The sequence below is a fragment of the Quercus robur genome, chromosome 7 (genome assembly GCF_932294415.1).
Source record: "Quercus robur chromosome 7, dhQueRobu3.1, whole genome shotgun sequence".
Taxonomy (NCBI): domain Eukaryota; kingdom Viridiplantae; phylum Streptophyta; class Magnoliopsida; order Fagales; family Fagaceae; genus Quercus; species Quercus robur.
In genome coordinates, this window is record NC_065540.1 from 1,709,482 (window position 1) to 1,724,955 (window position 15,474).

Genomic DNA, 15,474 nt, shown 5'->3' on the forward strand with positions numbered 1-15,474 from the left:
AGTTTACATCTGTCTCGCTGCACATCTCTTATTAATCTTCCCAGCTTTTCAGAGGCTACGAGTCTTGAGGTACTAGGCCTGGAAGGGTGCACTAATTTGATTGGGTTACACCCATCTATTGGACAACTCAGCAAGCTTAAAAGTTTACATCTGTCTCGCTGCACATCTCTTACTAATCTTCCCAGCTTTTCAGAGGCTACGAGTCTTGAGGTACTAGGCCTGGAATGGTGCACTAATTTGGTTGGGTTACACCCATCTATTGGACAACTCAGCAAGCTTAAAAGTTTACATCTGTCTCGCTGCACATCTCTTACTAATCTTCCCAGCTTTTCAGAGGCTACGAGTCTTGAGGTACTAGGCCTGGAAGGGTGCACTAATTTGGTTGGGTTACACCCATCTATTGGACAACTCAGCAAGCTTAAAAGTTTACATCTGTCTCGCTGCACATCTCTTACTAATCTTCCCAGCTTTTCAGAGGCTACGAGTCTTGAGGTACTAGGCCTGGAAGGGTGCACTAATTTGGTTGGGTTACACCCATCTATTGGACAACTCAGCAAGCTTAAAAGTTTACATCTGTCTCACTGCACATTTCTTACTAATCTTCCCAGCTTTTCAGAGGCTACGAGTCTTGAGGTACTAGGCCTGGAATGGTGCACTAATTTGGTTGGGTTACACCCATTGTTTGGACAACTCAGCAAGCTTAAAAGTTTACATCTGTCTTGCTGCACATCTCTTGCTAATCTTCCTAGTTTTTCAGAGGCTACGAGTCTTGAGGTACTACTCCTGGAAGGGTGCACTAATTTGGTTGGGTTACACCCATCTATTGGACAACTCAGCAAGCTTAAAAGTTTACATTTGTCTCGCTGCACATCTCTTACTAATCTTCCCAGCTTTTCAGAGGCTACGAGTCTTGAGGTACTACTCCTGGAGGGGTGCACTAATTTGGTTGGGTTACACCCATCTATTGGACAACTCAGCAAGCTTAAAAGTTTACATCTGTCTCGCTGCACATCTCTTACTAATCTTCCCAGCTTTTCAGAGGCTACGAGTCTTGAGGTACTAGGCCTGGAAGGGTGCACTAATTTGGTTGGGTTACACCCATCTATTGGACAACTCAGCAAGCTTAAAAGTTTAGATCTGTCTCACTGCACATCTCTTACTAATCTTCCGAGCTTTTCAGAGGCTACGAGTCTTGAGGTACTAGGCCTGGAAGGGTGCACTAATTTGGTTGGGTTACACCCATCTATTGGACAACTCAGCAAGCTTAAAAGTTTACATCTGTCTCACTGCACATCTCTTACTAATCTTCCCAGCTTTTCAGAGGCTACGAGTCTTGAGGTACTAGGCCTGGAAGGGTGCACTAATTTGATTGGGTTACACCCATCTATTGGACAACTCAGCAAGCTTAAAAGTTTACATCTGTCTCGCTGCACATCTCTTACTAATCTTCCCAGCTTTTCAGAGGCTACGAGTCTTGAGGTACTAGGCCTGGAATGGTGCACTAATTTGGTTGGGTTACACCCATCTATTGGACAACTCAGCAAGCTTAAAAGTTTACATCTGTCTCGCTGCACATCTCTTACTAATCTTCCCAGCTTTTCAGAGGCTACGAGTCTTGAGGTACTAGGCCTGGAAGGGTGCACTAATTTGATTGGGTTACACCCATCTATTGGACAACTCAGCAAGCTTAAAAGTTTACATCTGTCTCGCTGCACATCTCTTACTAATCTTCCCAGCTTTTCAGAGGCTACGAGTCTTGAGGTACTAGGCCTGGAAGGGTGCACTAATTTGATTGGGTTACACCCATCTATTGGACAACTCAGCAAGCTTAAAAGTTTACATCTGTCTCGCTGCACATCTCTTACTAATCTTCCCAGCTTTTCAGAGGCTACGAGTCTTGAGGTACTAGGCCTGGAATGGTGCACTAATTTGGTTGGGTTACACCCATTGTTTGGACAACTCAGCAAGCTTAAAAGTTTACATCTGTCTTGCTGCACATCTCTTGCTAATCTTCCTAGTTTTTCAGAGGCTACGAGTCTTGAGGTACTACTCCTGGAAGGGTGCACTAATTTGGTTGGGTTACACCCATCTATTGGACAACTCAGCAAGCTTAAAAGTTTACATTTGTCTCGCTGCACATCTCTTACTAATCTTCCCAGCTTTTCAGAGGCTACGAGTCTTGAGGTACTACTCCTGGAGGGGTGCACTAATTTGGTTGGGTTACACCCATCTATTGGACAACTCAGCAAGCTTAAAAGTTTACATCTGTCTCGCTGCACATCTCTTACTAATCTTCCCAGCTTTTCAGAGGCTACGAGTCTTGAGGTACTAGGCCTGGAAGGGTGCACTAATTTGGTTGGGTTACACCCATCTATTGGACAACTCAGCAAGCTTAAAAGTTTAGATCTGTCTCACTGCACATCTCTTACTAATCTTCCGAGCTTTTCAGAGGCTACGAGTCTTGAGGTACTAGGCCTGGAAGGGTGCACTAATTTGGTTGGGTTACACCCATCTATTGGACAACTCAGCAAGCTTAAAAGTTTACATCTGTCTCACTGCACATCTCTTACTAATCTTCCCAGCTTTTCAGAGGCTACGAGTCTTGAGGTACTAGGCCTGGAAGGGTGCACTAATTTGATTGGGTTACACCCATCTATTGGACAACTCAGCAAGCTTAAAAGTTTACATCTGTCTCGCTGCACATCTCTTACTAATCTTCCCAGCTTTTCAGAGGCTACGAGTCTTGAGGTACTAGGCCTGGAATGGTGCACTAATTTGGTTGGGTTACACCCATCTATTGGACAACTCAGCAAGCTTAAAAGTTTACATCTGTCTCGCTGCACATCTCTTACTAATCTTCCCAGCTTTTCAGAGGCTACGAGTCTTGAGGTACTAGGCCTGGAAGGGTGCACTAATTTGGTTGGGTTACACCCATCTATTGGACAACTCAGCAAGCTTAAAAGTTTACATCTGTCTCGCTGCACATCTCTTACTAATCTTCCCAGCTTTTCAGAGGCTACGAGTCTTGAGGTACTAGGCCTGGAAGGGTGCACTAATTTGGTTGGGTTACACCCATCTATTGGACAACTCAGCAAGCTTAAAAGTTTACATCTGTCTCACTGCACATCTCTTACTAATCTTCCCAGCTTTTCAGAGGCTACGAGTCTTGAGGTACTAGGCCTGGAAGGGTGCACTAATTTGATTGGGTTACACCTATCTATTGGACAACTCAGCAAGCTTAAAAGTTTACATCTGTCTCGCTGCACATCTCTTACTAATCTTCCCAGCTTTTCAGAGGCTACGAGTCTTGAGGTACTACTCCTGGAGGGGTGCACTAATTTGGTTGGGTTACACCCATCTATTGGACAACTCAGCAAGCTTAAAAGTTTACATCTGTCTCGCTGCACATCTCTTACTAATCTTCCCAGCTTTTCAGAGGCTACGAGTCTTGAGGTACTAGGCCTGGAAGGGTGCACTAATTTGGTTGGGTTACACCCATCTATTGGACAACTCAGCAAGCTTAAAAGTTTACATCTGTCTCGCTGTACATCTCTTACTAATCTTCCCAGCTTTTCAGAGGCTACGAGTCTTGAGGTACTAGGCCTGGAAGGGTGCACTAATTTGGTTGGGTTACACCCATCTATTGGACAACTCAGCAAGCTTAAAAGTTTACATCTGTCTCGCTGCACATCTCTTACTAATCTTCCCAGCTTTTCAGAGGCTACGAGTCTTGAGGTACTAGGCCTGGAAGGGTGCACTAATTTGGTTGGGTTACACCCATCTATTGGACAACTCAGCAAGCTTAAAAGTTTACATCTGTCTCGCTGCACATCTCTTACTAATCTTCCCAGCTTTTCAGAGGCTACGAGTCTTGAGGTACTAGGCCTGGAAGGGTGCACTAATTTGGTTGGGTTACACCCATTGTTTGGACAACTCAGCAAGCTTAAAAGTTTACATCTATCTCGCTGCACATCTCTTACTAATCTTCCTAGCTTTTCAGAGGCTACGAGTCTTGAGGTACTACTCCTGGAAGGGTGCACTAATTTGGTTGGGTTACACCCATCAATTGGACAACTCAGCAAGCTTAAAAGTTTACATATGTCTCGCTGCACATCTCTTACTAATCTTCCCAGCTTTTCAGAGGCTACGAGTCTTGAGGTACTAGGCCTGGAATGGTGCACTAATTTGGTTGGGTTACACCCATTGTTTGGACAACTCAGCAAGCTTAAAAGTTTACATCTGTCTTACTGCACATCTCTTACTAATCTTCCCAGCTTTTCCGAGGCTACGAGTCTTGAGGTACTACTCCTGGAAGGGTGCACTAATTTGGTTGGGTTACACCCATCTATTGGACAACTCAGCAAGCTTAAAAGTTTACATCTGTCTCGCTGCACATCTCTTACTAATCTTCCCAGCTTTTTAGAGGCTACGAGTCTTGAGGTACTAGGCTTGGAAGGGTGCACTAATTTGGTTGGGTTACACCCATCGTTTGGACAACTCAGCGAGCTTAAAAGTTTACATCTGTCTTACTGCACATCTCTTACTAATCTTCCCAGCTTTTCAGAGGCTACGAGTCTTGAGGTACTAGGCCTGGAAGGGTGCACTAATTTGGTTGGGTTACACCCATCTATTGGACAACTCAGCAAGCTTAAAAGTTTACATCTGTCTCGCTGCACATCTCTTACTAATCTTCCCAGCTTTTTAGAGGCTACGAGTCTTGAGGTACTAGGCTTGGAAGGGTGCACTAATTTGGTTGGGTTACACCCATCTATTGGACAACTCAGCAAGCTTAAAAGTTTACATCTGTCTCGCTGCACATCTCTTACTAATCTTCCCAGCTTTTCAGAGGCTACGAGTCTTGAGGTACTAGGCTTGGAAGGGTGCACTAATTTGGTTGGGTTACACCCATTGTTCGGATAACTCAGCAAGCTTAAAAGTTCACATCTGTCTGGTTGCACATCTCTTACGAATCTTCCCAGCTTTTAAGAGGCTACGAGTCTTGAGGTACTAGGCCTGGAAGGGTGCACTAATTTGGTTGGGTTACACCCATCTATTGGACAACTCAGCAAGCTTAAAAGTTTACATCTGTCTCGCTGCACATCTCTTACTAATCTTCCCAGCTTTTCAGAGGCTACGAGTCTTGAGGTACTAGGCCTGGAAGGGTGCACTAATTTGGTTGGGTTACACCCATTGTTTGGACAACTCAGCAAGCTTAAAAGTTTAAATCTGTCTGATTGCACATCTCTTACTAATCTTCCCAACTTTTCAGAGGCTACGAGTCTTGAGGTACTAGGCCTGAGATGATGCACTAATTTGTTTGGGTTACACCCATCTATTGGACAACTCAGCGAGCTTTAAAGTTTAAATCTGTTTTCCTACACATCTCTTACTAATCTTCCCAGCTTTTCAGAGGCTACGAGTCTTGAGTTACTAGGACTGGTATGGTGCACTAATTTGGTTGGGTTACAGCCATCGTTTGGACAACTCAGCAACCTTAAAAGTTTAGATCTGTCTCACTGCGAATCTCTTACTAAGCTTCCCAGCTTTTCGGAGGCTACGAGTCTTGAGGTACTAGGCCTGGTATGGTGTACTAATTTGGTTGGGTTACACCCATCGTTTGGACAACTCAGCGAGCTTAAAAGTTTAAATCTGTCTCACTGCGAATCTCTTAATTTGCGCGGCTGCGAGAAGCTTCGATCAGTGCCAGAGCTTCCATCAACCGTGAGATATATAAATATGGAAGGCTGTTGTTCGCTAGAACCATCACCAGGACTGCTTAGACAAAGCAGTTTGTCACGACCTAATTCTTCCCCATTTTTTCGTGGGTATGATGAGAGCAGTGGTGGAGTGGCATTTTCAATATTGAAGCGTTACCTCCAGGTAATCTCTTTTTTCTCTCTCTTTGACTCTTTCTCTTCACTTGTTAAATGGAATGTCTTTTTTTTTTTTTTTTTTTTTTTTGGGTACAGGGACTCTTTTGTGAAAAAACTGGATATGAAACTGCTACCAAAAGAAAAGAGGATGGATCTAATACTGAATTTCAGATCTTTATTCCCGGTTGTTTAGTTCCGCAGTGGTTAACTCATCAAAGTTGGGGGGACTCAATAAGCGTAGCGTTGTCTCCAAATTGGTGTAATAGTAGGTGGATGGGATTCATTCTATGTGCTCTTTTCAATAAAGAGGCATATTTCACTTGTGGTTTTAGAGCATTTGTGAAAGCCATTGGTGATAAGCCTCAGTCACTATTTCTTTAAAGAATTCTATATTGGGGTATGTAGCGGGGACCACGTTTGGTTATTGTATTTGTCTCGTGATAATTGGCTTAGTACTGTTGGGAATGGTGAATGCAGTCAGATTGAGGTTGTATTTGGACATTATTCGAATTCAAACTATTTCATTCTTCCAACAAATCCTGTGAAGCGATGTGGGGTCAGTTTGGTATACGAGCAAGACATGGAACTGATGGAAGAGTTAAACCAAGCAAATGCACAATGCTGCAGTAGTAGCCGTGTCATTACTTATGAAGGTTGGGATGGTGTCCATCATGGATATGTCAATTCAAAGAGAAGCCGTGATGAGTGTGATGACGAGTTTGATGATGACTAAGCATTTATTTAATGTGAAAAAAATGAAATATTTCCCTCTTCATCCAATGGTAATGACCAACTCCAACATACTTCCTGTTATAAGTCTAATCCTAATTTATTTTCTTTTCTTTCTTGCCGTACAGTTGGTTTGGTCACTTAACAAGTATAGTCCAGTTGTCTTTTTAGTTTTCCTTCATCACTTTCAAGAAGCTTAGTATAAAACCTTAGGCAAGTTAAGAATATGATTCAGAAAGGAAATAAATTCTCAAGCTTCACTTATTACACTTCTAATAAGAAATTTTGCTAATGTAGATGGTTCAAACCTATTTTTGCATCCTATTTATGGTTGATCAGTGTTCCTTCTTTTATCTATGTGAAAACTGAAAACCTAGTTCTCTGATTGTGTGTATTTGCTATTCACGCTTTGAGTAAATTTTGTTGGTTTTTGAGTAAACTGAGATTGGTTTTTAAGTAAATTGTGTGTATTCACGCTATGAGATCGGTATCATTTGTTAAAATTTTTTTTTCTGTAAAAATTTGAGGGAGAGAGACAAGGGGAGTGGAAGTTTCTGCATCTTGAAGAATTCTAATTTAGTTTTTTTTTTTCTTGCTTTTACTGCCATTGATATTTTGCAGTTTGCACTAATGATTTTTTTGGTTAACTCTTACAGTTTAGATTTGAGGAAATTATTCATTGATAGTCATCCATAAAGAGATTTTTTGGGGCAGATTAATATTTTTGCAATCTCTCTTACCCACTCTCTGATTTGTTTCAACATTGAAGGTTTTTTTTTTTTTTTAAATAAATAAATTCATCCATGTGCAATTTTTTAGTTGGATTAATATTGATGATATTGCCATTGGGTTTTATAGTTGATGAAGTAGCTAAGGAATTTGAGAATGTTATTTTTATTGTTTGGAATTTTAGTTCTTAATTGAAGATTCAAGTTCATCAATGAGTGCATATATATTGTTTGTGAAAATGTCTGAATGAGTTTTTATTTTTATGTATTTTTTGTTCTTGATTCGTGATTTTTATAAGGCTTGCATGATAATTCCTTTTGCTTTTGCAGTTTGGAAAAGACTGGAGTAGGGGAAATTGGAAAAGACTATTTTGACTCTTTTTTTGTTGGATCTCAAGAGAGAGAGACTGAAAACAAGAAGATTCAATGACATATTTTAAAAAGTTAATATGGTTAATGAAAATCAAGATTTGAGGCAGTTGTCATATGATAAGTATCTTGCTAATTGTCTTAAATGATGGACTGTGTACACCATCTTTGTCCTTGTTTACAAATTTATTTACGCATACAAGTAAATTTTCTTTATATATTTGTTTAATTATAACAATGAAGTTATTTGTTTGCTGTCTTCTGGAGTTGAATTTTGTTATTCTTATACAAAAAGACTAGTTTGTGTAGAAATCGAGTTATAAATCAAATACATTATTCCAAGTTTCTGGTGTTCGGAGACTTTTCCTGTTGTGATAGTTTGGTTGAGATCCACCCATCTATTGATTTTAGTAAATTTCATGGCACTGAGACTTGAAGAAATGTAGTTGATAGATGGTTGTGTACTTGGAGGCTGTTGAGGGCTAATTCGGCTGATCCCATACATAGCATCAGATTCAAGTATCGGAAGTCGGAACAACCCAGAGAGTCACAGACCTAAGAGAGAGGCCTAAAGTGGTTTTTCTTGCATTCGCCTACTCACATATCCGCAGTTCCAGCGGCAGGTGGGTGTCCCACTTGCACACAAATTCAAGCAAGACCCCAGGTCCAGTCCTTATCAGCACAAGCGTCTTCCTCAAGCAAAGCAATCTGTAGGGAATTTAACCAAAATTCCCAACCTATGAGGAACAAAATAAATAGAGAAAACACACGTCAAAGAAAATAATCACACGCACAAGACAATATTTACGTGGTTCGGCAATTTGCCTACGTCCACGGAGTTGCAGGGATTTCACTATTATCAGGGAGACTACAATAGTGCACAAGAACACTCTCAAGAAACCCAAATCCCAATTACACCCTAGCACTCTCTCACAGAAAAAATAAGAATAGAAACTGGCTGCCTCTCTTTTCTCTATTTTCTCTCATGCGGCTGCTCACTAGGTTAATTAGGATTTCTCTCTATGTTCTCACGGCTGCATCTTTATTTTTCGAAACCTAATATATATATATATATATATATATATGTCAAAAGTCGGCTGGAGTGGGATTCCCTTTTCAACTAGGATTCTATCAACTTATGTGGACTTGGGCTTGACAATTCAAGTCACACATACAGCCCATTTCAACAAATCTCCACCTTGGCTTGAATTGATCAAGCTACACGAGCAAACTCCTCCATCAGCTCCACCTTAGCCCTTAAGGGCTCACAAGCTGCAAACATTAGCCACAATCCTCCATAACACAGCCCCTCATCCCTGCAACTCATCCTCTTGTCCTCAAGCTAGAAGACCAATTGAAGCTGCGCACAGCTTCAACTTCTCAATAGTGACACCCTTAGTCAACATGTCGGCCGGGTTCTTAGATCCACAAATCTTCTCAAGCATTACCAGCTTATCTTCAACAAGGTAACGGATAAAGTGGTATTTTGTCTGTATGTGCTTCGACTTTGAATGAAAAGCCGAATTCTTGGCAAGAAAGATTGCACTCTGACTGTCACTGTGTAGAATGCCCATCTCCTGCTTCTTACCCAATTCATCTAAGAAACCATGTAGCCAAATCATCTCCTTTCCAGCTTCAGTTGCTGCAACATACTCAGCTTCTGTACTAGACAGAGTAACAATCTTCTGTAGATTTGAAGCCCATGATATAGCTGTACCACCTAGAGTAAAAACAAACCCAGTAGTACTCTTTCTACTATCAATATCACCAGCAAAATCAGCATCTACATAACCCTGCAGTTTCAAACTTGCACCTGTGAAACAAAGACATGTATCTGATGAACCCTTCAGATATCTCAGAATCCACTTGACTGCCTCCCAATGCTGCTTTCCAGGCCTACTCATGAATCTGCTCACAACTCCCACTGCATGTGCAATGTCTAGCCTTGTACACACCATAGCATACATCAAGCTGCCAATAGCTGAGGCATAGGGCACCTTGCTCATATGGTCCCTTTCTACTTCTGTCTTCGGTGACTGTTCTTTGCTTAGTTTGAAATGACTACCCAAGGGTGTGCTCACTGGTTTAGCTTCATTCATGTTGAACCTGCTGAGAACTTTCTTCACATACTCTGACTGTGAAAGCTTCAATGTACCATTAGCCTTGTCTCTAATGATTCTCATACCAAGGATTTGCTTTGCAGCTCCCAAATCCTTCATTGCAAACTGTTTGGACAATTGCTTCTTCAGATTATTAATCTCCTCAATGCTAGACCCTGCAATAAGCATATCATCCACATACAACAGTAATATGATGTAAGAATTGTCAAAAAACTTAACATAGCAACAGTGATCAGCTTCACATCTCTTGAACCCAATTCTGTGCATAAAACTGTCAAATTTCTTGTACCACTGTCTAGGAGCTTGTTTTAGGCCATACAAGCTCTTTCTTAGTTTGCAAACTAAATTCTCTTGTCCTTGAGCAATGAACCCTTCTGGCTGAATCATGTAAAGGTCTTCCTCCAAGTCACCATGAAGGAATGCTGTCTTCACATCTAACTGCTCAAGATGTAAGTTTTCTGCAGCCACCATTCCCAGTACTAGTCTGATTGTTGACATCTTCACAACTGGAGAAAATATCTCTGTGTAGTCAATGCCTTCCTTCTGCTGAAACCCTTTAACAACTAATCTGGCCTTGTAACGTTTGCTACCATCATGCTCATTCTTTATTCTGTATACCCACTTGTTGTGCAAAGCCTTCTTTCCTACTGGCAATTCAGTCAGTTCCCATGTCTGATTCCCCAACAAGGAATCCATCTCATCCTTCATGGCTAACTCCCACTTGCTTGAATTCTCATCTTGCAAGGCTTCATCATAACACTCTGGCTCACCACCATCAGTCAACAGGAGATAATTTAGAGTGGGTGAATAACGCTGTGGAGGTCTAATGTTTCTGGAAGATCTGCGGACTTCAGCTACAGGTGTACTCAGATCTACCTGTGAATTTACATTCTCTTTATCTTCTTCACCCCTTTTCTGGACAGTACCTTCAGTCAATTCATCTAAGTTGACAAACTCAGATTTCTTTTGATCTATCCCTGTAACATCTGACACTACAGTTAACCTGTCCTTGTACATAACATGTTCATTAAATATCACATTTCTACTTCTGATGATTTTCCTGTTTTGTTCATCCCAAAACCTATAGCCAAATTTCTCATCACCATAGCCAATGAAAAAACATATTTTAGACTTTGCATCAAGTTTACTACGAGCATCAGAATCAATATGAACATAAGAAACACAACCAAAAACTTTTAAGTGTGAAAACTTTACCTCTTTACCGCTCCAAACCTCCTCAGGAAGTCTGAACTCCATGGGAACTGAAGGTCCTCGGTTTATCAGGTAAGCTGCAGTACTAACAGCATCAGCCCAAAAAGTTTTTGGTAGTCCAGCATGCAACCTCATACTCCTAGCACGCTCATTGAGAGTTCTGTTCATGCGCTCAGCCACACCATTCTGCTGTGGTGTCCCAGGAATGGTCTTCTCCATCCTAATTCCCTGTGCAGCACAATACTTACTGAACCCTCCATCTATGTACTCTCCTCCATTATCTGACCTCAAACATTTTACTTTCAAACCTATTTCTGTCTCAACCATGGCCTTCCACTTCTTAAAGGTTTCAAATACATCAGATTTATTTTTCAGAAAATAAACCCATACCTTTCTGCTTGAGTCATCAATAAAAGTGATGTAATACCTTGAACCTCCAAGGGATGCAACTGGAGAAGGCCCCCACAAATCAGTGTGTACTAACTCCAATTTTCCAGCCTTCGGTGTTCTGCCAGTTTTCAAGAAGCTCACCTTTTTCTGCTTTCCTAAGATGCAACTTTCACACATGTCAAAATCAATGGACTTCAATTCTGGTAGTTTTCCTTTTGACAACAGCATCTTCATCCCTTTCTCACTCATATGACCAAGTCTGCGGTGCCATAGGCTTGTATTAGTACTTGCATCAGCAATTGCAATTGTGTCTCTTGGACTTGAGGTCATGTACAGAGTACCAGTCTTCTTTCCACGAGCCAATACCCTAGCTCCCTTTGTAACCTTCCAAGTACCACCAACAAATAGTATTGCATGTCCTTCATCATCAAGTTGTCCAACAGAAATCAGATTTCTCCTCAGGTCAGGAATATGTCGAATCTTCTCCAGTAACCAAACAGACCCATTGGGCAATAATATTCGAACATCTCCCATACCCACAACATCCAAGGCTGAACCATCAGCCAAATACACCTTACCAAAATCACCTGCAACATAATTCTGTATGATTTCTCGGTGTGGAGTGGTATGAAACGAAGCTCCTGAATCCAAAACCCAATCATCAAGTGGACTGTCTACTGCAAGAAGTAATGCATCCTGTACCTCTTCTGTTACAGCATTAGCAGAATCATCTTCATTCTTCTTCTTAGGACTTTTGCATTGATTCCTAAAGTGACCTGTTTTCCCACAATTCCAGCATTGTACTTGTTGGCCTGATCTAGATTTACTTCTGTTCCGATTAGAATTTCTGGATTTTGATCTGCTCCGATTTGAATTTCTGTTATTACCTCTGCCTCTTGTCTCAAGGTTTAGGGCAGAACCAGATCTTGAAGTTTCGCCTGCATCTCTTCGGCGAATCTCCTCAGCCAGAATTAAATCTCGTATATCATTGTACTTGAGCTTTTCTTTTCCTGTAGAATTGCTTACTGCCATCCTCATTGCCTCCCAACTGTTTGGCAAAGAAGCCAAGACGATTAGAGCACGAATCTCATCATCAAAATCAATTTCTACAGACGACAATTGATTTGTGATAGTGTTAAATTCATTCAGATGTTGTGCTACTGATGCATTCTCTGCCATCTTCAGATTGAACAGTTTCTTCATCAAGTGCACCTTATTGTTTGCTGACGGCTTTTCATACATACCAGACAAAGCCTTCATCAGATCTGCTGTGGTCTTCTCCTTTACAACATTGTGTGCAACAGACCTAGATAGAGTTAACCTGATAACTCCTAGTACCTGTCTGTCAAGAAGAGCCCATTCATCAGCCTTCATAGCCTCAGGTTTTGTCCCCAAAAGAGGCAGATGCAATTTCCTCCCATAGAGATAATCTTCAATCTGCATCCTCCAATACGCGAAGTCTGTGCCATCAAACTTTTCTATTCCAGACGCCTTTCCTGCTTCCTCTGCCATTGCTCCCACTCAAACCTAACCCTAGGCTCTGATACCAGTTGTAGGGAATTTAACCAAAATTCCCAACCTATGAGGAACAAAATAAATAGAGAAAACACACGTCAAAGAAAATAATCACACGCACAAGACAATATTTACGTGGTTCGGCAATTTGCCTACGTCCACGGAGTTGCAGGGATTTCACTATTATCAGGGAGACTACAATAGTGCACAAGAACACTCTCAAGAAACCCAAATCCCAATTACACCCTAGCACTCTCTCACAGAAAAAATAAGAATAGAAACTGGCTGCCTCTCTTTTCTCTATTTTCTCTCATGCGGCTGCTCACTAGGTTAATTAGGATTTCTCTCTATGTTCTCACGGCTGCATCTTTATTTTTCGAAACCTAATATATATATATATATATATATATGTCAAAAGTCGGCTGGAGTGGGATTCCCTTTTCAACTAGGATTCTATCAACTTATGTGGACTTGGGCTTGACAATTCAAGTCACACATACAGCCCATTTCAACACAATCAAGGCAAGTTCAGAACTCACTTTGGCCATGGTTCAGCGGCCTTAACAAAGATTCATGAAAGGACGAGTCCTACGGTTCTGTAGCGTGGTCACCATCAAACTCCGGGATCAGGGTCAAACGGTCTAGCACCTGGGGGACAGAGCAAGATGCAAAAAACGAGGATAATAGGCTGTGCCCAAATAAGCTTGTTTGGAGTGAGGAATTCCAGTTGCAAGAGGAAGAAGAAAAAGCGAGGCAAGGACTTTCCTCTTCTCAGAGGATAACAGGCTGTGCCCAAATAAGCTAGAGAAACCAAGAGGTAAAAGTGGGGGCTTATGAAGAGCTTTGAATTTTGTTTCTCTTTTGCTCTTTTTTCTTCTTCCTTAATTCTCTGCTCTGTACATCTTGAATCAAATAGTCCTAATACCTCTTCATCACCGTGTCCAACAATGCCTCCAAAGTCAAAGAGCATCAAGAGAGAGCAATGATGCCTCTTCCCGCGCACCAATACCAGATGTCGCAGACCATGCAGCGAGAACAGCTAGAGCTTGTTGAGTCAGTCAAGCAACTGAAAGACTATAAGCAAGCAGAAGGAAAATGCTGTCTGATAAGGAGATTGGCTCTACTACCAATAACTAGCAATCTATTGTTCGAAGGCCTCCCTATCCGATTGAGTTATTGGATAAGCCCTATCCAAAGAACTACAAAACTCCAATCTTTGTCCGCTACGATGGGAGAAAGGGGAATGTAATAGTAGAAATGGCAACGGGTCAGGTTTAGGTAGGGTTTTTTTATGCCCAAACCCGACCCGAGGGTCTTTTCTCGTAATCCAAACCCGACCCGTTTAATAAACAGGTTTTTTTTTTTTTTTTTAACCCCAAACCCGCCCTGTCAAGCTCTATGGGCCCTGCGGGCCCGTCCAACCGTTTCTGAGCCTAATCAAAAGCTGTGGCCCAATACGACCCAATCATTAAAAAAAAAAATCAATTTTACATCTAGAAATCACAACCAGAGATTCAGAGACGAATCACAAACCTAAACATAAATACAAATCAGTTTTTTTTTTTTTTTTTTTTTTTGATCTTCTTTGTTAATACATACTCTTCACTCATTTCAAAAAAAAAAAAAATCACAAACCCAAACATAAATAGAAACATAAATAAGCTTATTTTTTGGCTCTTCTTTGTTAATATAGATTTTTCACTCATCAAAAAAAAAAAAAAATTTATAAACAGAAAATACAATCTCGTCCTCTGATCATCTAATCTCTCTCCGCTCTTTGATCTAACAATCCTATGCTCTGATCTAACTCTCGTATTCCGATCTAACAATCCTATGCTCCTCTGTGACAAACTTCAACCACCACAAGATCCTTGCTCCTCCATGAAAAACAACCACCACCACGTGATGAGAGTGAAGGTGAGGGTGGATTGGTGAGTGAATGAGAGTGAGGTGAGTGGGTGAGGGGTGGCTGTGAGAAAACGAGAGTGAGAGTGAGAGAGGTAAAGGGCGGCGAGGTGGAGTGACTTCATGAGGGGAGCGTGAGGCGAAACGAGGTCGTGGGGCCGTGAAGTTGAGTGAGGTCGTGACTGTGAGGGGAGAGTCTAAGGGCAAGGGAAGGTGGTCGACGATGAGAACTTGAAAGAGAGAGAGAGAGAGAGAGAGAGAGGGTGGCTGAGAGGTGAGAGTTACATTTAGTTTTTAGAAAATGAAATTTGAAAGGAAAAGAGAGTATTTATACTACTAGGGTTTTAAACGTTTTTTTAATATTATGTGAATACGGGTCGAGTTCGGGTCAAGTATGCATAAAACCAAGACCCGACCCTATAATTTATCAAGTCGGGTAAAATCCGACCTATTAAGGTTGGACCGGACAAGGTATCCGCAGGTCAGATATAAATTGTCATCCCTATGCAATAAAGCATGTTAGCAAGTTTCTCGATACAATGGGACAACATGCTGGTAACGAAGAGCTATGCCTAGGGGAGTTTTCTAAATCCCTTGGACCCTTACAAATCGGGCTTACACATGGTATACCAG

General features: G+C 41.4%; 1 protein-coding gene across 34 annotated transcripts in view; it reads left to right on the forward strand.

Annotated features, from left to right (window-relative positions):
• LOC126691656 (disease resistance protein RPV1-like) overlaps positions 1-15,474 on the forward strand; it is a 42,448-nt gene that overhangs the window by 13,666 nt on the left and 13,308 nt on the right. Inside the window, exons 6-16 of one of the 34 annotated variants that reach the window (XM_050386705.1) lie at positions 70-492; positions 634-915; positions 1,198-1,620; positions 1,903-2,184; positions 2,467-2,607; positions 2,749-3,030; positions 3,595-3,876; positions 4,441-4,581; positions 4,723-4,863; positions 5,005-5,880; positions 5,970-6,655. In XM_050386705.1, coding sequence (XP_050242662.1) covers positions 70-492; positions 634-915; positions 1,198-1,620; positions 1,903-2,184; positions 2,467-2,607; positions 2,749-3,030; positions 3,595-3,876; positions 4,441-4,581; positions 4,723-4,863; positions 5,005-5,304 — 2,697 coding nt within the window. In that variant the 3' untranslated portion in view covers positions 5,305-5,880; positions 5,970-6,655. Of the gene's footprint in view, positions 1-69; positions 493-633; positions 1,057-1,197; positions 1,621-1,902; positions 2,326-2,466; positions 3,172-3,594; positions 3,877-4,158; positions 4,864-5,004; positions 5,881-5,969; positions 6,656-15,474 lie in introns of all 34 variants that reach the window. The other 33 variants (XM_050386706.1, XM_050386710.1, XM_050386712.1 and 30 more) reach the window with 33 other exon arrangements.